This window comes from Macaca thibetana, chromosome 2 (assembly GCF_024542745.1).
Source record: "Macaca thibetana thibetana isolate TM-01 chromosome 2, ASM2454274v1, whole genome shotgun sequence".
Classification (NCBI taxonomy): domain Eukaryota; kingdom Metazoa; phylum Chordata; class Mammalia; order Primates; family Cercopithecidae; genus Macaca; species Macaca thibetana.
Window position 1 is genome coordinate 79,354,902 of NC_065579.1, and position 24,703 is coordinate 79,379,604.

The 24,703-nt window shown below is 36.6% G+C and overlaps 1 protein-coding gene across 4 annotated transcripts in view; it reads left to right on the forward strand.

Moving 5' to 3' along the window:
- NAALADL2 (N-acetylated alpha-linked acidic dipeptidase like 2) overlaps positions 1-24,703 on the forward strand; it is a 1,132,125-nt gene that overhangs the window by 930,044 nt on the left and 177,378 nt on the right. For all 4 annotated transcript variants that reach the window (XM_050780093.1, XM_050780092.1, XM_050780094.1 and 1 more), the window contains one exon: positions 18,729-18,824. In XM_050780093.1, coding sequence (XP_050636050.1) covers positions 18,729-18,824 — 96 coding nt within the window. The remainder of the gene's footprint in view (positions 1-18,728; positions 18,825-24,703) is intronic.

Consider the following 24,703-nt stretch of genomic DNA (forward strand, 5'->3'; position numbering starts at 1 on the left):
ATTTACTTCATGGGATTTTTCTGAGGGTTAATTGAGCTACTATTACAATGTATTTTAGTATCATTTGCCATTATTCATAATACATAAAATATTTTTTCAATTCATATTATAGAATACAAGGATTGACATAATCTTCTATACATTAGGATATATCCATCTATAGGTATTCTCTTTACTTTGGGGAATATCTGTAGATAAACGTATACCTTTTACGCATCAGTGATTCTCAAGAGATATATAATATCCCACAATATACTACTCTCACAAAGTAGGTATGCCAGAATCTCGATCTCTCTTTTTTTTTCCCAAGATGGAGTCTTGCTCTGTCATCCAGACTGGAGTGCAGTGGCACAATCTCAGCTCACTGCAACCTCCACCTCCTGGGTTCAAGCAATTCTCCTGCCTCAGCCTGCTGAGTAGCTTAGATTACAGGTGCACACAACCATACTTGGTTAATTTTTGAATTTTTAGTAGAGACCAGGTTTCACCATGTTGGCCAGTCTGGTCTCAAACTCCTGAACTCATGATCTGCCTGCCTCGGCCTCCCAAAGTGCTGAGATTATAGATATGAGCCACCCCGCTTAGCCTGGCATGCCAGAATCTCTTAAACAATCTAGATATTTAGCATTTATTTTTGAATGATACTTGTCTTGGAAATGTTTAGAAACTGTAGCTTAAATTATAATACATATCTTATGATCAGATTATTTTTAATTGGTGATAGCATTGTGACATTCTACCGGGTAGTATTTACCACATGTATTGAAAGCTCTATTAAGCCTCCTGCCTATGAGAAAATCTGTATTATCTTGACATTTTGCTGTGTAGCTATTGTATCTATAGAAAAGTGATTCAGGTTAGTGTTTTGTTTATGGTTTTAAAGTCATGAAACAGCCTACTAACCTTCTAAGGCTACTTATTATTGAAGGAGAATATTTGGATATAGTGTTTTGAATATGAGTGCATATCTAAGACTCAGCTGATCAAGGTTGAAATTTCAGTTCTGACACAAGATATGCAACTATAAAAAAGTTAAATAAATTTGCTGAAAATCATTTTTTTTTAATTTCTAAAACTGGCATGACAAAAGGCCCTAAAAGATTCAATAAGTACTTCTTAGATACTAATTAATTCTTTAGGACAAATGAAATGAATCATAAAATAGAAATTCTGAGATTGACCTAGAATGCCAACTTCAAATTTACCAAGTAAGGAGGTTAGGGCAAAACAAGTAAACAACAAAACAGCAGTCTACTCTCAATTTATTTCATAAGAGAAAAAATATTTTAATATCAAAAGACAGCTGAAAACACAACTTCAGGAAAAAGGACAGCTCTTTAATTAGAATATATTTAGTTTTATGAAAAAATAACTTTCTGCATTATTATCATTCTCATTTTGTTATGCACTGAGCTACAGCACCACCCTATGCATTGGCATTTAATGACCACTGAATTAACTGAGAATAAATAAGTCCTATGCTTGCATTAAAATTCTACCAATGAGTAGATGTAGTTCATTAGGCAGATTTCTTCACCCTTCTAAGCCTGTTTCCTTCATCTGCATATTGGGAAAAATAATAAATACCTTTCTGAAAAAAATTGATGAATAAACAGTTCTAGACATTATTTTAAAGAATTTTACATATATTATGTCCTGAAATCCTTACGATGATTTTGAGGGATAAAATTATTATACTCATTTTATAGATGAGAAAACTGAGGCACAGATAACTTAAGCAACTTGCCATAAACCAAATATTCAATAAATATTGCTAAATCTTTAATAGTATTTATTAGTATTGGCCAGGCATGGTGGCTCACATCTGTAATCCCAGCACCTTGGGAGGCCGAGGCAGGAGGCTCACTTGAAGTCAGGAGTCCAAGGCCAGCCTGACCATTATGGTGAAGCCTCATCTCTACTAAAAACACAAAAATAAGCCAGGCATGGTGGCACACACCTGTAGTCCCAGCTACTCGGGAGGCTGAGGCAGGAGAATCGCTTAAACCTGGGATGTGGTGGGTGCAGTGAGCCCAGACTACACCACTGCACTCCAGCCTGGGTGACAGAGGGAGACTCTGTCTCAAAAAATATATATATATATATGAAATATATATTATTACATATAAGATTATGTTATATAATATATATTATATATCATAATGTAATATTACATATATATTATATCATATATATTACACACATAATTATATAATATAACATAAATATATAATATATTTATGTATTACATATAATGTAATATATATTATTACTTTTTTTAGTATTGTTATTTATAGTCATTTTAATAAAAGGGATATCATATATATCATAGATAAGTTTAATATATAAATGATGTATGTTTTATATAACATAAATGTGTCTATATTTCATTACAAGCAATCATATTCAAAATATATAAACATTTAATATTTACATTTTAGAATTATTGTATGTATTCAATACTTATGCATTTATTATATTTAATTATAAATATAATATGAATATAAATAAATGTTTAAATAAATATGTTAATAAGTATTATTATTATCACTATTAAATCAGTAGTACTCACATTTAAAAAATCTACATATATTAACATTATTCTGAATATAAACATGAAGTTTCTAGAGCAGAGATCAGAGTCATTACAGCAATAATTACATTGATTCCTTACATCTCATTTTTTTGCTCTTTCTAGAGGGAATAAGAGCCAGCTAGACAAGATTGCATGACATAGTACAATGTAGGACCTCTGAAAATATGAATCTGGGAGTGTATATATGACACAGGATTCCTTCAGGGTCACTTTGTGAGCCGGAAATCTCTGCAGCTACCGTGACCTCTGTCTGGGGCCCGGGGACCCCTGGGCTTGCTCCACCTGCTCAACCCAGGAGGCTGCCCTCACTTGTGCCCATTTGGATCCCAGAACCTCTGCAATTCCATGTTCAGTTTGTGGGTTTCTGTACCCCCAGTATTAGGATAATACAAGGACTGTTGCAGGGTTTGAGGAGGCCCTGCATCCGCAAGTTATTGCCGATGGCTTTAGCCCTTTCGTAGCTTCTGCTTTTAAGGGATATTGTCTCTGGTTAGGGAGGGAAGTGGGATCCCTAAGGTGGGTCTGGACCAGTATGGTTGTTGCGGTTCAGCCAGTTTTCCCTTGAATTGCCCAAACTTCTGGATTAATGTTTGAGTCCACCACAGGGAGAAGAGGAGTCTGTCCTAGAGTCATGAGGATGGTGGTTCCCCTAGGAACTAAAATTTATCTGCCTAGCAGAGGAGTTGGACTTTCAGGCATGATTAAAAAACCATGAGTAAACAAGAGGCCTTCCCAACTACAATAAGGGGTTGGGAAAAATACTGGCTTAAAGGCTTTCCTGAGACGTCCCTCACGGTCATGCTAAGGAAGGACGGGAGACCTAGATTGGAGAGGAGAACAAAAATTGTTGTTCTGGAGGAAGTCCACCTTCCTTCCTTCCTTTGACCTCCAGAATCACCTGGGACTCCTGGAGGGTAATGGTGGTCTGAATAATTGGAGCTGGGGAAAGGAGCACTGGGACCCATTCAGTTCTGCTAGACCATTTGGGAGACTGGCTCTGGACCCAGTGACCTGTGTCTTGGGGACAGTCCACCCTCCAGTTGTCCCCATCACAGATTGTACAGGGTCAAGGAGGCTTCCTCATGCTGCCTGGGCAGTCCTTCCTAAAGTGCCTTGGCTTGCCACATTTGTAGCAGTTACCAGGTGCATCTCAGGGATTCTGGGGTTTGTAAGCCTGCCGGGCAGCCATTAGAGCCTCTGTCTTTTTCTTGCATCTATTTTCCCTCTCTTGGGTCTCCTCCTAACCCTATTCTAAAAGACTAATATGGCCACTTTCAGAGCACTATCTGGTCCTGTGCCCTGTTTCTGTAGCTTCCTCCTGATATCAAGGGCCACCTGAGTAATAAACTTGTTCTTTAGGATTAAGTGTCCTTCACCTGAATCAGGAGATAGAGAAATGTGCTTTACCAAGGCCTCTCTCAGCCCTTCCAGGAAGGCGGTGGGATTCTCATCTGATCTCTGGTCTGTCATGGATAGTTTGGAGTAATTGAGGGCCTCAGTTCTAGTCTTATGTAAGCCCTCCAGTATGCACATCTGAAAGTGTTTCCTCTTTCATTCTCCCATTTCATCATCGGGGTCCCATGTAGGGTCCTCCAATGGTACTGCTGTTCTTCCAATTGGATAAGGCTCATCCCCTCCTTGGCAATACATGAGATAAAAAACTCATCCCCAAACTTCTCTGCTGCTTGCAGGCCAGCCTCCTTCTCACCACTAGTCAGGGTTTGATTCAAAAGTAACATTGTCCTTCCAGGAAAGTTCAAATACTTGGGTTAAATTCTGGAAAGCCTGTATATACCTGTTAGGGTTGTCTGAAAACTTGCCAAGGACCCCCTTAATTTGGCTTAAGTCCTGTAGAGAAAAGGAGACCTGGACTTTTAATGGAGCCACATTCACAATGCATCTCTTGTAGAGGCAGGAGTGAGGTCAGAACCTGCCTGAAATGAAGATTTCTAGGATCAAACTTGAGAGAGAACCTGGATAGAGAGAAAGGGGTGGACCAGGAAGAGTAGGACCAACGGGAACTGATTCCCCTGCTGGAAACATACGTCTCTGAGGTTTGCTTCATATTTCCTTGGGATTGCACTTTGCAGCTTATAACCTGACCAAACCCTTGTGCAAAGGAATATAAAGCATTTTTTTTCCTCCAGAGTCTGAGAGTCAAAGGAGTTCCAGTGATTCAGGATGCACTCAAAGAATGCAAGCTGAAGATGGTTGGTTACTCATCTGGAAAAAGAGGGGAGAAAAGGAGTCCCTTAGCCTCCTTCCTACTTTTGGAGTGACACAGGATGGAGGGAAATAGAGAAAAGGTGTCACTTATCTCCTCTTTTTTCCCTGTATTATCAGAGTCCCAGTGCCCTTACAGGTGCCATCCAGGAATGGAAGGGCCACTTCCACCCATGAAGCAGGAAAGCCTCGTAAGTAGAGTTAGTCACACTTACCTACACTATGCCCTGGCTTCCCGCTCTCCATAACCTTTGGGTTCCCTATACCTCATCTATACCATGGATGTGCGTGAGTTCTCCACAGGAAGTCGACAGGGATAGTCATGCTCACCTGTGCTGTGCCCTCGCTTTCTGCTGATGACTGCCTCTTGGTCCCTCAGATCTAATTTTCTTCTATGGCTTCAAACTGAACCTTGGAATAGAATTTGGGACAAAAACGTGCCTCAGGAGGGTGTACGAACCCATTAAATTAGTCCCAGGTGGCCCTTGCTAAATTGCAGCCAATAACTGGTGGAGCATCTCCTCCATTGCTTCCCTATCACAAGCAGCATGCTAAGGTCAATCTGTTGAACCAGATTCTCCTCAGACAAAAAAAAAGAAAAAAAAAGAAAAGAGAAACAGAATCCCAGGCATTGGGGATCTGGACTAACAAGATTGCCTCCCAAAATGAAAATAATCCATTGTATAGGAAAACAACTTCTAGTATTTGCAGGACTATGTTGATTCCCAACGTGGTGGAAAAAAAAACAAAAACAAAAACAAAAACAAAAAAAACTTAAATGCAGAGGAAGGAAAGTGCCTGGGGTAAATAGCCTTTTGCCCTACGCGAATAGGTTTTTTCAACAGGGGAAAGATAACTCTCAATCGTTATATTCTCCTTGCCTCTAAGAATAGACAGAAACCACATTGTCCTGAATTACACTTCTGATGTCTGAGCCAAGTGCACATTCTACCCTATTATATTGTCTCTGTGGTTTGCAACAACACCCTTAACATTGTATATAAAAACACATAGGAGCCGTAACAGCCATAAAAGAAAGAAAGAACATGTGATAGGAAAGACTGGAGGTCTTAGTGCTGACACCCTAATGGACTGTTTGGGGACTGGAGCCAGTCCAGGAATCTTCCGGTAATGCCAACGTGTAGCTTTGGCCAGATACCTTCAATTGCCTCAGGACCTTATTCTGATCCCACGTGATGGCTAGACCTCCATGAAGCCAAACTGGATTGGAACAAAGCCAAATGCCCAATCCCCCAAGGGGTGATGGCGGATGGAAAAAGTCCTCCCCAGCAAGTCTTTCCTCTGAATCTTGAAAGCTGGCAGGCACGCTACTCACTCTTAACTGGCCTACAGGGTCCAGAATTTTCATCTCTTTTTGAGGAAAAAAAAAAAAATTAAGGCAAGCCTTGGAATTAAAGTCATAGCACTTACCCTTCCGCCAATCCCAGATAAGCCCCCAGAAACGACAAAGGATTCCTTTGGTACCACTTACCCAGCTAGACATCTCTGTGGCTGCTGCAGCTTCTACCCGGGACCTAACTTGGGCCCACCAGGCTCACTTCGCCCACTCGACCTGGCAGGCTGCACTCAGCTCGTGCTCGCTTGAATCCCGCCCCTGCCATGGCTCCACGCTTAGCACGCAGCTGAGCCAGGTGTGCTGCAACCAGCATCCACGTTGGGCACCAGCGCCAAGATGAGGGAATGCAATGGTACCTGAAAACTAAGAGATGCCACCAATCGCAGAGTCCCAACGGGTGTTACAGCTATAGCTCAGGGAGTCCTGAGGTCTTGGCCCCCAGAAGTTTAGCTGCTCTTTCTCCCATAGTCCACTGAGTGGAAGCATGTTACAAGTCCATTTATTCCTGCCACTCGCAGATCGGCAGGCAGAAGGGAGTGACACTCAGTGGCTCTTTCACTCCCGCAGTTCGGCGAGCAGGAGGGGGTGTGTTACCACTCTCTTGTTCCTGCTCCCTGCAGCTCAGCCAACAGGGGCATGTCACAGCTCTCTTGTTCTTACCACCTGGAACGAGGAGTGTTACAGTTTTCGTGCCTTACAGTCTTCGTGCCTGCAGTTTGGCGGGTTCCAGGTTGTCCTGTGACCAAGAGAAATGAGATGTGCAGACACAGGATAGCAAATAAGGAAGAACAGAAGTTAGTATTGAGTCAAAGAAGGAAAGTGCTCAGTTGCAAAACGGCACCTGAAGTGGGTAGCCCTCAGCTGCAAGAGAGGACCCAAAGCGGGTAAGTCTGTGAGACTGAGTCTAGAGTTTTGTAGGTTTGGAATGAGAAGGCTCTGACCAGAGATATTTTTCGAAAAGGCAACAATTAGTTAAAAAGCATTATTCGGAAAGGACCAGTCAGGAAAGAGTGGGCAAACAGGAATGGAACCTCTCACTCTGTCACGGATTCTACCTAAAAACGGCAGCTCGGTTTTCAGGCTTTAAACTGGCTTTGGCTTGAAGGTCAAGTTTCACTGGGGACCTGCCTGTCTAGGAATTTGTCTGTCTCCTGCGCTATCATACATATGTCACCATCACCCACTCCCCCTCCTAAGAAAGGGAAAGTTAATTTTCGTAAAGGTAACAAATTCTCCTTAGGAATAAAGGGAAAGATCTGGGAGTCCTCCCCTTTGCAATGTAGTATTACCTATGTTAGGCATTGTTATGAATGTAATATTTCCATGGTTCTGGGTTTTATACCCCTTTGAAGTGTAAACACATACCTCCCTGTAGGTGATTCTCTAGGTGTCTCCATCTATTCAGCCATTATTTAATTTCCAAGGCTTGGCCTCTAAGTACAGTTTCCGGTAAAATTTCCTCACAAAATTCTCCATGTAGAAATACGGTTGGCCATACATTTCTGCAAGTTCTGCATCCACAGATTCAACCAAGATTGGATCTAAAATACTTTTAAAAAGACAATAGAACAATACTACAGTAAGAAAAATACTATAAATATGTACCTAGTATTTCCATACTATTTACAATGTGTTAGATTCTATAAGTAATCTAGAAATGACTGCAAATATACTAGAGTATGTGTGATTATAGGCAAATACTATACCATCTAATGTAAGGGAGTTCAACATCTGTGAGTTTTGATACCCACAAGAATTCTAGAACAAATTTCCCAAGCATATCGAAGGACAACGGTACCTAAGTAGACACTGCGTCGCAGTACAGTATATACTCACTCAGTAAATTACAGCTACAGAAGTTGCTACTATTGAACTCATAGTTCGCCCAGAATTGGTGGGTTCTTGATCTCACTGACTTCAACAATGAAGCCGCGGACCCTCGCGATAAGTGTTACAGTTCTTAAAGATGATGTGTCCAGAGTTTGTTCCTTCTGATGTTCAGACGTGTTCAGAGTTTCTTCCTTCTAGTGGGTTCGTGGTCTTGGCTGGTTTCAAGAGTGAAGCTGCAGACCTTTGCAGTGAGTGTTACAGCTCTTAAGGTGGCACATCTGGAGTTGTTCGTTCCTCCCGTCCAGAGTTGTTCATCCCTCCCAGTGGGTTCGTAGCCTTGCTGGCTTCAGGAGTGAAGCTGCAGACCCTCGTGGTGTTATAACTCACAAAGGCAGTGCAGACCCATGAGTGAGCAGCAGCAAGGTCTATTCTAAAGAGCAAAGGAACAAACTTTCCACACTGTGGAAAGAGACCCGACTGGGTTGCCACTTTTGGCTCCGCAGCCTGCTTTTATTCCCTTATCCAACCCCACCCACATCTTACTGATTGGTCCATTTAAAAGAGAGCTGACTGGTCCGTCTTACAGAGAGCTGATTGGTCTGTTTCAACAGGGTGCTGATTGGTGCGTTTACAAACCTTTAGCTAGACACAGAGCTCTGATTGATGCATTTACAATCCTTTAGCTAGACACAGAGTGCTAGAGAGAAAAGTTCTCCAAGTCCCCACCAGATTAGCTAGATACAGAGTGCTGATTGGTGCATCCACCAACCTCGAGCTAGACACAGAGTGCTGATTGGTGCATTTATAATCCTTCAGCTAGACATAAAAGTTCTCCAAGTCCCCACCCAACTCAAGAGCCCAGCTGGCTTCACCTAGTGGATCTCATACCAGGGCCACGGCCACCAGTCCCCTACGGCAGGCTCACACTCCTAAGCCCTTGGGTGGTGATGGGACTGGGCGCCGAGGAGCAGGGGGTGGTGACCATCCGGGAGGCTCAGGCTGCATGGGAGCCCACTGCGGGGAAGGGGTGCTCGGGCATGGCAGGCTGCAGGTCCCAAGCCCTGCCCCATGGGGAGGTGGCTGAGGCCCGGTGAGAATTCGAGCGTGGCAAGGCCTGGCACACCCTCTGCAGCTGCTGGCCTGGGTGCTAAGCCCCTCACTGCCTGGGGGCAGCGGGGCCATCCAACCACTCCAAGTGCAGGGCCTGCCAAGCCCGTACCTACCTAGAACTCGCACTGGCCCGTGAGCGCCTGGCGCAGCCCTGTTTCCTGTGCCGGCACCTCTCCCTCAAGCAGAGAGAGCTGGCTCCAGCCTCAGCCAGCCCAGAGAGGGGCTCCCACAGTGCAGTGGTGGGCTGAAGGGCTCCTCAAGCACTGCCAGAGTGGACACTGAGGCTGAGGAGGTGCCAAGAGCAAGGGCTGCCAGCACATTGTCACTTCTCAATCCTCCCTCTAAACAACACACCCCAACTGCTGTTGGTAATTTGGTGGATGACTGCTCTAGCTACTTCCTGCTGGATAGGGGTGATGAAGGGGTCCTGCAGTTGTAATCGTTTTCTAGATAATAGCTTCTTGACTTTTTTCAGTTTCCTATTATTGCTCCCACATACCAAAATTTTAAGGACTTATTTTCATTTGCAATGCCAGAAGAATTAAAGGATAACAATATTGTGTATGAATACATTTATTTTATAAATTATTGAAATGTTCTGATATGTATTAATTAACACATCAAATTAATGATATATTTTTCTTTAGAACTGCACATACCCTTTACCTCCCTTTAGCTACTAAGAAAGACTTCATTGATTTCATTAATAAAAAGGTGTTTATATTTAATACTCATCTAGTTAAGCCTTGGAAAGTGTAGAGAAACCAGAAAGGGAAGTCAAAGAATTCTATGGCTCTATTCGTTCAACAAGTGCTGTAAAACAGCTCAACAATCACTTAATTGATATATGTGATAAATTTTACTATGAATTGTAAAATCTTAAAACAAACTCTAGTGTATTCAGTTTCGTTTCACAGGCTCGAACGCTTCTTATTTTTGTTTTTCAATTTCTGTAGTGTTCTCTGTATTATCTGGAACTGTCAAGCAGCAGTAGATTGACGAGGAAGATGTGAATTCCAGTCCAGATTCTGCCACTTACTATCAGAATCTGGTCAGATAAAGCCTCTGAATTTCAGTCTTCTCATCCATACAGTGAGGGTGATTAAAAACAGTTTACTAATCTTAAATAGTTGTGACTATACCTGTATCCCATATCTCATGTTCCCCATAAATATGAGCATACACTATATATGAATAAAAATTAAAAATTAAGAAACAGTGTATGTTAAACCATCACATAAAACCTTAAAACACTCAGTAAATTTTAAGAAATTATGGAATTAAGAAGACAGCAGACAAGATTTTAGTAATCTTAAACAGATGAGTAGGAGAGAAGATAAAAATTACCAATACCTGGAATAAAAGAGAAGACATAACCTAGATCCCATTAAAAAGGTAATAAGAAGATGATGTGAACAATTTAAAAACAATATATTGGACAATTTAGATGAAATAGACAAATTATTTGAAAAGCAGAACTTAATTAAAACTGACCTAAAAAGAAGGCAAGACGGATCTCTTTAGGATAATAGAAATGTCCCATAGAAAGGTTGTTTTGCTTTGAGGTATAATTTATACATAAAAAAATGCGCAAATCTTAAGTTTTAAGTTAGATATCTTTTGACAATTGTATATGAATGTAAACACCATCCAAATCTAGAAAAACAAATTTATTTGTAACTAACCCATAACTATTTAGTTAATACAGCTTTTATTTGCACCTTACCTAAAGGTTCTTTTATAAATGTAAAATACTTCCATTTTATAGTTAGTCCTGAATAGAGGAGAAGGAAGGCAAATGTCTGAACTGGAATTAAAATCTTAAGGTCGGCTCTTAGATACACTCTTCCAAGCTTTAGTTTAGAAATCTTATTGAAGGCATGGGGATTATAGTGTATTAATTGGTGGATCCTAAAGTGATCCTAGAACTTGTGAATATGAACTTATATCGAAAAAGGATATGTGCAAATAAAATGAAATTATGGATCTTGAGATAAGTGGGTGGGCTCAGAATCCTATGACAAGTGTTTCTGTAACAGAGAGAAGAGATGACACATAGAGGAGGAGGTCATGTGAAGAACAAAGCAGAAATAAGAGCTACGCAGCTACAACTAAAGAATATTTACAGCCACCAGAATCTGGAAGAGTCAAAGAAGGAATCTCCCATAAAACCTCAGGGAATGAATGGAGGGGTGCAGATATCAATATAGACAGCAAAACAAAAATGCTCCTGAGTTCTCAAACATCTTTCTAGCTCATAGCTGATGGTTTGTTTTCGTTTTTTGGGTTTTTTGTTTGTTTGTTTATGAGGCATAAACTGAAGGGTATCTAGGCTTCAGAAAACTCTCTTCGGGTGTAAATGAAAAAAAAAAAACCACAAAGAATATTATTATTTTTTTCTTTCCTGATATGAAATCATGCTGCATTGGTTACTTGCACAGTGTTACCTGCAAACAAGTTGTTTGCCTCTTTCTCTTCTTTTGCTGGAAGTAAACAAACAAGAACAAAACCGAATTCTCAAGAAAGTTAAAGGGAGAGGATGTAGAAAGAGATCTCTCTGTGACTCATATGTAGAGTTAATAATAAACACTTTACAGTTAGTGCTATGAGATCTTAGAATTTGCGGGGCTGATAAATAGGATCTTGTATGTGATCACAGTCTTTTTTTTAAGTCAACTTATTAATACAACCAACCTTTCCAGAGTTCCTCCTCATTTTCCTGATCTTTATGCCAGACATTCCCAAATGGATTCTTCTTTTTAGAATGACAGCACAGATTTGGAAGCATTAACAAACACTAATCACTTATTTTGCTGCATGGGATGTTTAGTATTTATTAAGAAAGTTTAATAGCTTGGCCATAGCTATTCACTCAATTATTTACCTTCAAAACATTAATTAAAGGCATTCATTAAAAGATGACTTCATTTGTGAAATACACTGCTTAGTGAACCTTTTATTATTTCTTTGTAGTTGTCCTTTAGCTTTCCCAGCCTCCTGATCTGACTAGAAAGTGCAATGTAACAAAAAATTACATAAACGTAAATTACTTAGCTAATAATACATGGTATGTATAATAGATAGGATAAGCACACATTCAGTGATTAAGGGTAAATACATCAGAGATTAGCTTGAAGAAAGCCTAAAATATGAATACTGCCCCCAATGGATGTACTTTATTGGCATATAAGAACTTTAAGACTGAAAATATATCTGGATAATTGAAATGATTCACATTTTTAAGATTTGCATTACAATTAATTACCCCCACCTCAAAAGTACTTTACAAGAAATAACAAAATGCTTAAGAATTCCAGACACATATATGTATACACTGACACACAGAGTTGATGTCTAACATCGAGTTTCTAACAACTGTTTTGTGACATTGTAGAATTAATCACTTGATTTTTTTCATGTTTTACTTTGTGTATTTGGGTAGAATGAACATTTCTAATATCTCTTCCAAGTCTAAGATAAGGATACTAAATCAATAGCGATAGAAGTACAGAAGTGCCTCGAATATTTTGAATAAAGCTAATGCTATAAACTTTCCTAGGACCTGAAAAGTGTAATATGAAACCGATTGTATCCAGAAAACAATGTGCTAATATTGTTCCACATTTGACCCTTGGATGGTTACACTTCTGTTTAAACTCCACATTACCTCAGATCTATATTACTTTGAATAGTGATGAGAATGTCATGTTTCAAAACTTATGGGTGTTATTATCTTTTTCCTCAGTCCAGTATATTATGAATGTCAGTGCCATTCAAAGCTTGCTTGCAATGTTTTAATTTCATATATTAAGTTAAATTTAAGTATTGATGTGTATGCCTTCTGATTGCAGAAAAGAGAATATCGCAATGTGAGAGATGCACATGGGACTTTTTAGATTTAATTTTATTTAGTCTAAGCAAGGAGTTTTTGATGATATCATTTAAACTGTGCATAATGTTTTTGCTGCATATGGAGAGTAGATGAACGCTTGCAGGAAATTGGAACAAAAGGTGGGGAAATGATCTTTGTTAACATAAACACACAGAATCTTGGGATGTTAATAACTTTGTTCATAGAGAGGTTTCATGATACAGAAATGAAAGTGTGGGCCGTAGACTCGAATAAACCTGAGTTTGAACCCTAGGTCTACCATTTATTCATGTTATGACCTTGGGTTAGCACTGGAACTCATTGGTTCTCATTTGTAAAGAGGGAGTAATAATAGTTTCTGCCTGATAGGTATGTCTGTTGATTAAACTAGGTGACATATGGAGAGTACTTATCCCGGTGCTGATACATGGAAAGCACTATAGTAATTCTAATCATCCCAGACCATGCATCTTTGAGTGCCAACTAAAGAGAAGGCATTGATTTTGTTCAGTTTAATCGCTACTAACCCTATGTGACAAAATGTTTTAAATTATTGTTTCTGAAAAACATGCAAAAGGGTTCATTTTGGTGTGGTTGTGAGTTGAAGTTTAATTAACTCACTGTAGTCTAGAACTGAATTAAACATGACCCTGGAATCTTTTCTTCTCCTCCATGTATGTGCTAACACTGAATTTCACCATATTTACATCCCACCCTCATTTCAATGTCTTTGTTTCTATTGGTTCATCTACTTACAATGGTTTTTCTGGGTAACTTTATTGAACTTTGAATTCCTTTTCCTGAAGACTATGACCCATTAATTTATCCCACTTTTTTTTTTTTTGTATTTTTAAAATCTTTTCTGGGTACTTTCTCTAGCATTAAAAATATGTCCACGTTGACTGGGCGCAGTGGCTCACACCTGTAATCCCAGAACTTTGGGAGGCCAAGGCAGGAGGATCACGAGGTCAGGAGATCGAGACCATCCTGGCTAATACAGTGAAACACTGTCTCTAATAAAAATACAAAAAAAAAGCCAGGTGTTGTAGCAGGCGCCTGTAGTCCCAGCTACTCGGGAGGCTGAGGCAGGAGAATGGGGTGAACCCGGGAGGCGGACCTTGCAGTGAGCCGAGATCGCGCCACTGCACTCCAACCTGGGCAGCAGAGCCAGACTCTGTCTCAAAAAAAAAAAAAAAAAAAAAAAAAAAAAAAAAAAAAAAACAGTGAATACCTTTTTGTCTAGTAATCTATTTTTTAAAGATAATCTTAACAGTGTAGTTCATAATACTTCTCATATTTACACCTGATTTTATTCTGTATCCTGTTCTTGCAACTCCAGAGAATCTTCTCTGACAAAAGAAACCAACTTTCTTTAGCTTATTTTAATCTTTCTTTTTTTGATTAATTCCCATTTTTTCTTTTTGACTCCCATGGAATAACAGTTACATGCTTCTCCATACACTTTTCTGATAATTCCTTCTATAACATCTTCATGAGTTTTGCTTTTATGTTCCCACCTCTTAAGTATTGGTGACACTCAGATATCTTACCACTCAGAGATCTGTTCTACACTCAGTATACTTCTAAGTCTACATGTGTTTCACATTACATTTTAACTACCATGTATAAACAGAAATGACCAACTGTAAACAGAGATCAGGATAAGAGATAGTGGTGGGGTGCTATGGATCTGAAGTTGGTAGGTGAAGCTAGAAAAGCAGGTAAATCTACCTACAGAGCCTGTGAAAATGAGACAGTTGAGGGTAGAATGCCTAGAAACAACATGAAGTTCCAAAAAATAAAATAAAATCAAGTTACAGGTAGAGAGTAATATACAAATTAAACAAGAGGAAAGTCAAACCATGGAGTTCAGACAAAAGAGTTGAAAGATAAAGTGTGCTAGATATTGTTAAAAGTTACACAAGTGACAGAAAAGTTAGGGACTGTGGATGGCAAAATTGATTTTTACACCGTATCCTTGATAAACTTCTATTATCAATATCCGTTTTTCTGTAACATTCTTACTATGATCTTCAAGTGGTAGACATTCAGTATTCAGGTTTCCATATCTTCATTTACTTAAAAATTGCTTCATTTTGATATATCAATAAATTTTTCCAAACAAAAGCACTTTCTAAATTGTTATATATTGCTTTACTTTCCTTTGTCCATCTACAGATGTAAAATATTTTTGAACAGCCACGATTTATTGTCAATATAATAGCAACAGAAGACTTTCATAAAGCACATATTCTTATTTGTAATCTTTTCTTTATTTTTTACATTAAGCTGTATAAATACATGTTTATTAAACACAATTGTTATATTCATGTGTATATGAAAAAGAGTGGTATGTTGTCTTAACATTTTGAAATGAAGCGATATTTGTTTTTTACATGTCCAAATCCCATTAGATTAAACTCTGTGAGATTAAGGACCATGTACTACGTGTAGTGGAGCAGCTGGCATACAGTATGTTAGCTGAGTATTTTTTAATAATAAAATAAATGAGGGACTAACAACAAAGAATGGTATGTCAAGAGATAAGTGAAGGAGCAAAAGAAAGAAAGGGATTACATTGGACAATAAGGAACATATTCAAAATTTAAATTAATATGTCCTCCCACTGAATAATTGAAAGTTCAATAAAAATGTTGTCAATTATAACTCCCAACGTATATCTTTATGGGATCCTTCAATTTGAGGCTTGCTGATACTTTATCTCTGCACTATTTATGAAGTTTTCTTTCTCCTGGTAAACTAGTAAGATAAAACTACTTATGAAGTTTATTTAAAACTACTTATGAGTCAAATTTTTAAGGATTTCAATTATTAATCATTAAACGAAAATGAATGCAATAAATTGTCCATGGCAAACTTTCAATAAAGTATATTCAAAGTTATCTCTATTTGAAAAAAAAAAACATATCTAAATGCAAACTGCATACTGTTTCTCATAGGATGATGGATTTCCTTTAGTTCAATATTCTACCATAATCAGACACTTTCTGTATAATATCCTTGACAAGTCTTTGTTGCTTACACTACTGTATTAGTCTGTTCTCATGCTGCTATGAAGACATGCCCGAGATTGGGTAATTTATAAATGAGAAAGGTTAAATTGACTCACAGTTCTGCATGCCTGAGGAGGCCCCAGCAAACTTATAATCACTTCAGAAGGCGAAGCAAACATGTCCTTCTTCACATGGCAGCAGGGAGAAGAAGCATGAGTGCCCAGTGAAGGAGGAAGCCCTTTTTAGAACCATTAGATCTCCTGAGAACTAACTCACTCTCATAAGAACAGGATGGGGGAAATTGCCCCCATTATTCAGTTATCTCCACCTTGTCCCTCCCACAATATGTAGGGATTATGGGTGTTACAATTCAAGGTGAGATTTGGGTGGGGACTCAACCAAACCATATTAGTTACCGTCAACAATACGACTGCCACAGCATCACTATGATATTTATTTTTTAGCAACACTAACAATTCCATTAACATAATGTCTCCTGTGTGACAGGCATTGGACAATTTACATCATCACTGGGAAGCATATATTATTACCCAGAGTTCTTAGATAAGGTAACTATTCCTTTGGCGAGTACGATACTTCAGATTGTTTAGTAGTAAAACTAAAATTTTAATCTATGTCTATGTTGACTGCCTAAAATCACTATCCCAAAATCCTTATTGATAACCAAAATTAAGTTTAGTAGGCTTATTGCATTAAGGGAGAATGTCACCTTAACAGAGGGCATTCGTTTGTTAGCTACTGTAACAAAACACCACAAACTGGGTAAATTAAACAACAGTAAAGTTGTTTTATTTGTTCATTGTCTCATTTTTCCATGTTTTCTCAGAGTGGGTTCCTTCTAAGGGTTGTAAGAGAGAATCTATTCCATGTCTCTTGCCTAGATTCTGGTGATTTACTCCCAGTCTTTGGTGTTCCTTGGCTTGCAGACCCAAGACCCAGATCTCTGACTTCATGTTCCCATGGTGTTCTCCCTGTGTGTATGTCTGTCTCCCCTTTTTGCAAGGACACCAGTCAGATTGATTTAGAGACCCATGCTACTACAGTATGATCTTGTTGTATCTTAACTAGTTACATCTGCAATGACCCATTTCTGAATAAGGTCACATTCTGAAATACTGAGGGTTAGGATTTAAACATATTTGTGAAGTCCTAATCCCCAGTACTTAATTATGATATGTACATTTGACAACAACCTAACTCATTTTTTGAAGGAGACAATTCAACTCATAACCCTGAGTTTTACCAGGTCCTCAAAATGGGGAAATTAAGAAAGGACATTTATGATATTTTAAGCCTAAGCTGTATGAATTTTTTGGCGAGTCTTACAAAGTGGAATACTGGTTGGAACTGGGCAAAGTTTCTAACGAATTAGTTTCAGATTGGTGGACACAATGAGAAGAGGAACACAAAGCATGTTTTGATGAACAAGTGTTGATACATATGCTGCTTGGTTGATTCATAATCTTATCCAAAATTTGAATATGTGTTGGAGAGAGAAGTTAGGTTGCTTTTCTTGATCTCAGATTGTTAAAAAATAAGCAGTGAATTACCTTGTCATAGAATTGTTTCATATATAGGGAAATGGAATTATGTTGGTTTCAATCTTTATCTGTATAACTTCAAAGCCTGTGAACTACATCATTTTACCTTTCTCTTCCATCATTGATATATGCCACAGTACTCTGTAATGCTGTTGGATTGCTATACTAGTTCTAAAAAATTTAGCTTAACCTTCTTGCCCTGTTGCAAACATTGTTGGCATACATTGGGTTAAATCTGTCTTCCTTATGAAACTCTTCAGAAAATTGTCTATCTATCTATTTGTCTATCTATCTATTATCTTTCTATTTATCTATCTTATCTATCTATGTTATCTATCTATCTATCTGTGATCTATCTGTCTATTCGTACACATATATTGTATCCAAAGTCTTCTGTTTTCTACACAAATAATCTAGTTTCTTCAGGTTTTCAAAAAAAGAGAGTTATATTTATATTGTGAACAATAATCATTTTGTATCACCCTGATAATGTTGGTAACTCCAGCAATATTATTTTAGATAGTAACATTATCAGCATCCCATGTCTTCTTGCATTCTGAAACTTGGCTTCATTTGCAAGTACAAAATGAATTAGAGTGTCTCTGATGTGTTTCAACCATCTTAACACTAGAGTTGATACAGTGTATTACCACTTCATTGGCAACATATAAAGCCATGTGGCAGTTCTACCAAAAATATATATTACTATTGTTTTGAAGTTCATTTGGCAGTATCTAAAATATCATGCACTCTCTGCCTTGGCATTTCTATGTAATCATGTTTAGGAAAAACATTCCATTCCTCCAGTTGTAAAACATACAATATATAAAATAGAGATGGGATTTCAGGGTTTTATAGTCAAGATATTACCAGTAAGTCTGCATTTGAAAAAAAAGGTAGAGAGAATGTCAAGATTTTTTTTTTTTTTTTTGGCAAGAAAATATTTTTTGGTAAATACATGTAATGTCAAAAGTTATAGAATTCTACTCATTTTAATTTATAAATATTCTGTGATGGGTAATTAGATCAGGAGAATGAAATCCAGCAATCAACAGAAACCTTAAGACAATTTAGAGTCCTTTTTAATCTTTAAAGAAAATCCAATAAACACTTGAAAAACAAAATCGATGAAGAGTTTAAATGTTTCTTTTTTGATTTGCTACAGGGTCCAAGTTTTCTCTCCGAGGCCCTTTTTTCTACACGAGCAACAAAAATTGAAGAAATGGATCCGTCTTTCAACCTTCATGAAACCATTACTAAGGTAGGGGAGAAATGCATTCATAAATAGGTGGGAAATATTTGTTCTTCTTTATTGGTAGATGGAGTAAAGGAACGTAACCAATCAAGAGAAATCACTTTAGATTATGGGGAAATACAAAATGGACCTCTGCATTTTTCTGTCTTCAATAGTTTGTTTAAATAGTTAAGGTACATTTTTATGATACTTTTTAGTTGCAGGAAAAAAGGCTACTTTTTAAAATGAAAAAGACTGCATTTATAATAGGAAAGTCTTCTACTGTATGGCAATCATACTTATATTTTTAACATACAGATGTCCCCCAACTTATAATGGCTCAACTTTCTATTTTTTGACTTTATGGTGGTTCAAAAGCACTACGCATTTAGTAGAAATACTACATCAAGTACCTGTACAACCATTTTGTTCTTCACTTTCAGTGCCGTATTCGATAAATTACATGAGATGTTCAAGACTTTTTTCTATAAAATACACTTTGTGTTAAATTTTGTCGAATTGTAGGCTAATATAAATGTCTGAGTGTATTTAAGATAGGCTAAGCAAAGATACAATGTTCAGTAGGTTAGTTGTATTAAATTCATTTTCAACATATATTTTCATGGACATAACCCCATCATAAGTTGTGAAACATCTGTATTTTTATAGCAGTGAGTGAATTATATAAAGAAAATTAAAAATTCACAGTATGGAGCAAATAAGTTTAATGTTCCTGACATTACATGGCATCATATGGATTTTTACATTTACCAATTCTTTATTTAACCTGTCATCACCTGCCTTTTGGGGATAGCCTTTGTAGAGAATACTGACATTTTAGTACCATTAAAATAATCTAAATATATATGGATTATTTATATTTTTATATTTATGTATGGATTATTTATATATATATGCTTTCTTGAAAGGTTGAATCATTCTTAAATTTTAGTGAAACTTTATGTAGCTGTTTTTTTCTTTTAAAAAGAGGAAATATGGTAAAGCAAATGGAGTGAGCATCAATAGAATGAGCTCGGAATACAAAGACTAAAGCCTGTGTCTGTCTTTGACTCTGAAGAGCCGTGTGAATTTATTTTTTTCCAAACCTTTAAAATGAGAGGAGTTCGAATTACATTTTACTTAAAATTATTCTAAGCTCAAAATCTCTAAATCTTAGCTATACATTTATTATGTTTGGCAAAATCACCTAACAGGAAGCCTATCCCAGTCCTTTATTTAGTTTTTAGTATCTCCCTCCTTTGATCATATAGTTTTTTGTATGTAGCAGGATAGAAGTGCCCCCAAAACACCTCCTTAGTATTCAAAATCTTAACTGTATTTCTAATACTTGGAGATTTTATATATATATACACACATATATATATATACACACACACACACACACACATATAAACATGTATTAATGAATATATAGTTTAGTGAATTCATATATATTCATAAACATATATGATCTATTTCTAATACTTAGAGATTTTATATACATATGTATATATACAGACACACATAAACATTCACGAATGGATATATATTTTTATGAATTCATATACATTCCTATACATATATATGAATATATATTTACATGAATTCAAATACAATGAATATATATATATTTGTTCACATACTCTGGACACTCAGAGTCTACATTTATTTATTTTTAAGCAAAGCATTAAAAGCATTAAATTTTAGGGCAATGAAATAGTAATATTTTCTCCATTTTTTTTCTGCTTTTGTGTGAATCAGTACAATCAAGGATTTTTGTGGAAGGGATAATTTCAGGCAAAGTTGACAGGAGACATACAATGAAATGATGGTGTCTAGCATCAGAAATCCTCAGCCAGAGAAAATGCTAGGCTTTTCATTTCAGAGGTACAAACATGTACTGATCCTCAGTGCCTGAAGTCTTGGCCACACTAAAGAATTTCAACTCCTGAGAACATGTTGGGAAGCAAGAATTGGTCAAAAATGGAGTAAAGGGGCACAGAACACATCCCGATCATATGCAATAGTTCTTTTTTAATTAGTGTGAAACAGACAGAAAGTTAGAGGTCATTAGAGAGAAGTTGACAAATTTGTTCACAGATATTGGAATATATTTTACATGTGTTTTCAAATATGTTTTATGTGTGAACAGATAGTTATTAACCCATTAAGTGGATGTTGGAAAGAATTATATGTCCAAGAGAAGATAAAACCTGCTTAAGTTCAGAAGCAAGAGTTCCATGACTTTTTTTAATGATGACAAATAACTTACCCAGTGTTGATTCTGTTTCCTCATTCATCATGTCTACTTGCACTCATGTTGGAAACATTGGTCAAGGAATAAAATTGTGCTTCACAAGTTCAGTCTTATTTCACCAATAGCAGAACTGAGAAACCATAACATGAAGTAATTAATAGATACTTCATTTTAATGTCAAGTTTTATCAACAGCAAAATGAAATATATAGAGGGGTTGAATAGAGTACCTGAGCAGAAAATATGGGGTGTTGTTTTAGTTTTATCTTAGCTACAAAATTGTTATTCTATTTAGGAGAACTTTATTTTATTTTCTATGACAAAAAGGAGTACACTCATAATGCCCTTCCTCACTAGGATTCTGTGAGGTTGAAATAGATGATGTATACATTTTCTCTAGAAACAAAGTGTGTATTTAATTCAGTATTACTATTAACTCATTAAAAAAAACTAGTATTAAAATCTTTCAAGTAGGCCCTTATCTGCATTTTCTGAATTTTGTTTTTAGTATTATATATATGTGGATAATATAGATATAAAAACATAACCATACTAATTTTAAATGCTAAGAGTACACTAAGTTAGTGTGTACAAATAGAATATGAATTTTAATTTATGAAGAGTTGAGGCCTTTAGAGTACTTTTTTTCACTAAGGATAAATGATATTTTTATTAACGTATCACAACATATCACAGGTATAGTATGCTTCTATTCTGAATAATAGTGTGATATATAAATAACACTCAGTTTTGAAATTTAAAAACCGATCTAGGTATACATTCTCAGTTATCAATTATGACAAAATCAATTTTCACAAAAATATGAAAAACATTTGATAAAATTATGAAGCACAATTATTACTAGTATTATGCCAATGTTAAAGCATTTTCAAGAAACTAGAAGTAATTGAAATTCTGAAGATACTACTTTTTATTTCTCCCAATAAAAGTTTGTATTTGATATAGTATCATAGCACAATCACGTATTTTATATTACCTAATTAATTAAAAATAAACATAAACAGATCTAATATAAATATAAACGTGTAATACAGCTATTATCCTCTTCCAATGAGTAACTCTTTTTCTTCTAGACTTTGCTATAGATTACAAGTATGATTTCATGCCAAATTAAATTTTAATTTCTACATATCAGGAAGTTAATAATTTATAAATAGGGTTTTGCTGAATTTAAACAATATTTTATTGTATTTTATCATTTGTATAAATTTATGGGGTAGAAGTGCAATTTTGTGACATGAACAGATCTCATAGTGGTTTGGTTAGGGCATTTAGAGTATTTATCTCCCGAGTGACATACATTAAGCAATAAAATAAATAAACCATATTCATACATGGGATATGAACGGTGAGTCCTTGAAAGTAGCTGTTCACTGTTTTCCTGCAGTTCTTTTTTTTTTTTTTTTAACAAAGTTTGAATTTCTCTTGGCATTTGTCTTTTTGATATAGAGCATGAAACCCAAGAAAGTAATGAATGAGGCTCAATGTTGATGCCAATAGGTGTAATTCATCATGGCTTCAATGACAGTCCGGTGGTACAGTATAAAGTTGCTGAAGGGTAACACATGTTGCATCAGTGTTGAAGATGTTTTTCTTATCTCCTATAATTACATTAAAATTATCATAGAAACGGAACTAATTCCTTCATTGACTAAACCTAAACATGAATTAAATGCCAATGTAAATCCTAGGTGCTTAATCCTTTAATAAGTGAATAAAAATGGCCATGTTTCATGTTTTAAAGTAGGCTTATTTCTCCTTCCACATCTAGAAATTTTCTAGTTATGTTTCTAAAGTTTCAACATTTAGATCCTAAATTGTTCTTAGCAATCTATACATTCTAATTATCTACTATAGTCCCAACATTCAGCAAGACACTTGGAATACCCAAATGGTTACTACACAGGAGAGATTTAAGAGAATAAACAAGGTAAATAAATCATTTTAATTAATTATGTTGTACTAAAAGAGATGATAGTAATGTGGACAAAATATAGGAGGAAAGAAGATGGAGCTTTTGCCTCCAGTATGGTTTGGGTCTGTGTCCCCACCCAAATCTCATGTCAAATTGTAATTCCCAGGTGTTGCAGGAGTGGCCTAGTGGGAGGTAACTGAATCATGGGGGCAGACTTCCCCCTTATTGTTCTCATGATAGTGGATGAGTTCTCACAATATCTGGTGGTTTAAAAGTGTGTAGCAGTTCCCCCTTCTCTCTCTCTCTCTCTCTGTCCTACTCCCCCATGGTAAGATACACTTGCTTCCCTTTCCCCTTCTGACTTGATTGTAAGTTTCCTGAGGCCTTCTAGCCATGCTTCCTGTACAGCCTTGGAACCGTGAATCAATTAAAACTCTTTTCTTCATAAATTACGCAGTCTCAGGTAGTTCTTTATAGCAGTCTCACAATGGACTAATACAGCCTCTGACTAGGAGATCTGAGGAATTCACCAGAGAAGTGACATTTTAAGAATTTAAAGAATTTCAACTTGATCTTAATGTCAATGAGTTTCTTTTGACAGTGCTTTAAAGATCAGGTTGTTGATGAGAGTGTGTGACAAATAATGATATGTATTTTGGAAAACAGAAGACAGATTTTTGAGACAGGTTTAAGATTGAAAGACAGGATGTATGATATAGGAGACATGAAATAGAGTGAAGAGTCAAAGATAATTTTAATAGTTCTATCTTAAAAGTTGACATTATTGCATAATTATTAATTCAATTAGGGGCTGGTTTGGAGAAAGTGATGATGACTTTGACATTGGATATGTGGAGTTTTGTAGCGCTATAGAGCACCTAGTCAGATACATCAAGAAGGCTGTTGAATATGAGGTTGTAGCTGAGAAAGAAGTAGGGTCTATAAATGCACTGTCATGTATAGTAACCACTAGTCACATGTGGATTTAAATGAAAAATAATTAGATTAAATAAGAGTCAAAGTTCAATTTCTCAGTAGCATTAGCCATAATTCACATGCTTAGTGATCATGTATAATAGTGGCTACTGTATTTGGCAGCACAAGTTACAGAAAATTTCCATCATGACTGATAATGTAGATGATGTTACCTTAGCAACATTGGTCCAGATAAGGAAGAGTAAAATGAGACAGGCTAAAAGACCCAAGATAGAGTGGTTCATGTAATCCTCGAGAAAGAAATATTATAAGGAGAAAATGTTCAAAAGAGTGTTCACCCAATCAACTGCTCACTCATTATAACTTTTGAACCATATTTTTAGAATTCTTGTTTTCCACTTCATCTATGCCCAATCCTCAGATCTTTGCTCTTCTCAGTAAAAAGCTCCACATGGTTTGTTCCTCATTACTTTAGTCTACTTTTAACAGATGCAATATCCTGTATTTATTTTGTTTTTGGATTTAATATATTTTATTAGCACTTTCTTGCTAAAATACTGTCCCTAATAAACACTCAATTAATGATAATTGATAAGTTGTATTAAAACAAATAAAACAAAATACTGTAGCTACATTTAGAAGAAAAATACTTTAAAAATCAAATGTGAATATAGGGCACTTGGAGTGCCAGAAGAAGCTCTATTATATTATGGGATAGGTAGTACCTTTTATCTGGCACCTCAAATGCTGTATAGTACATATAAAAATCTCTGAATAT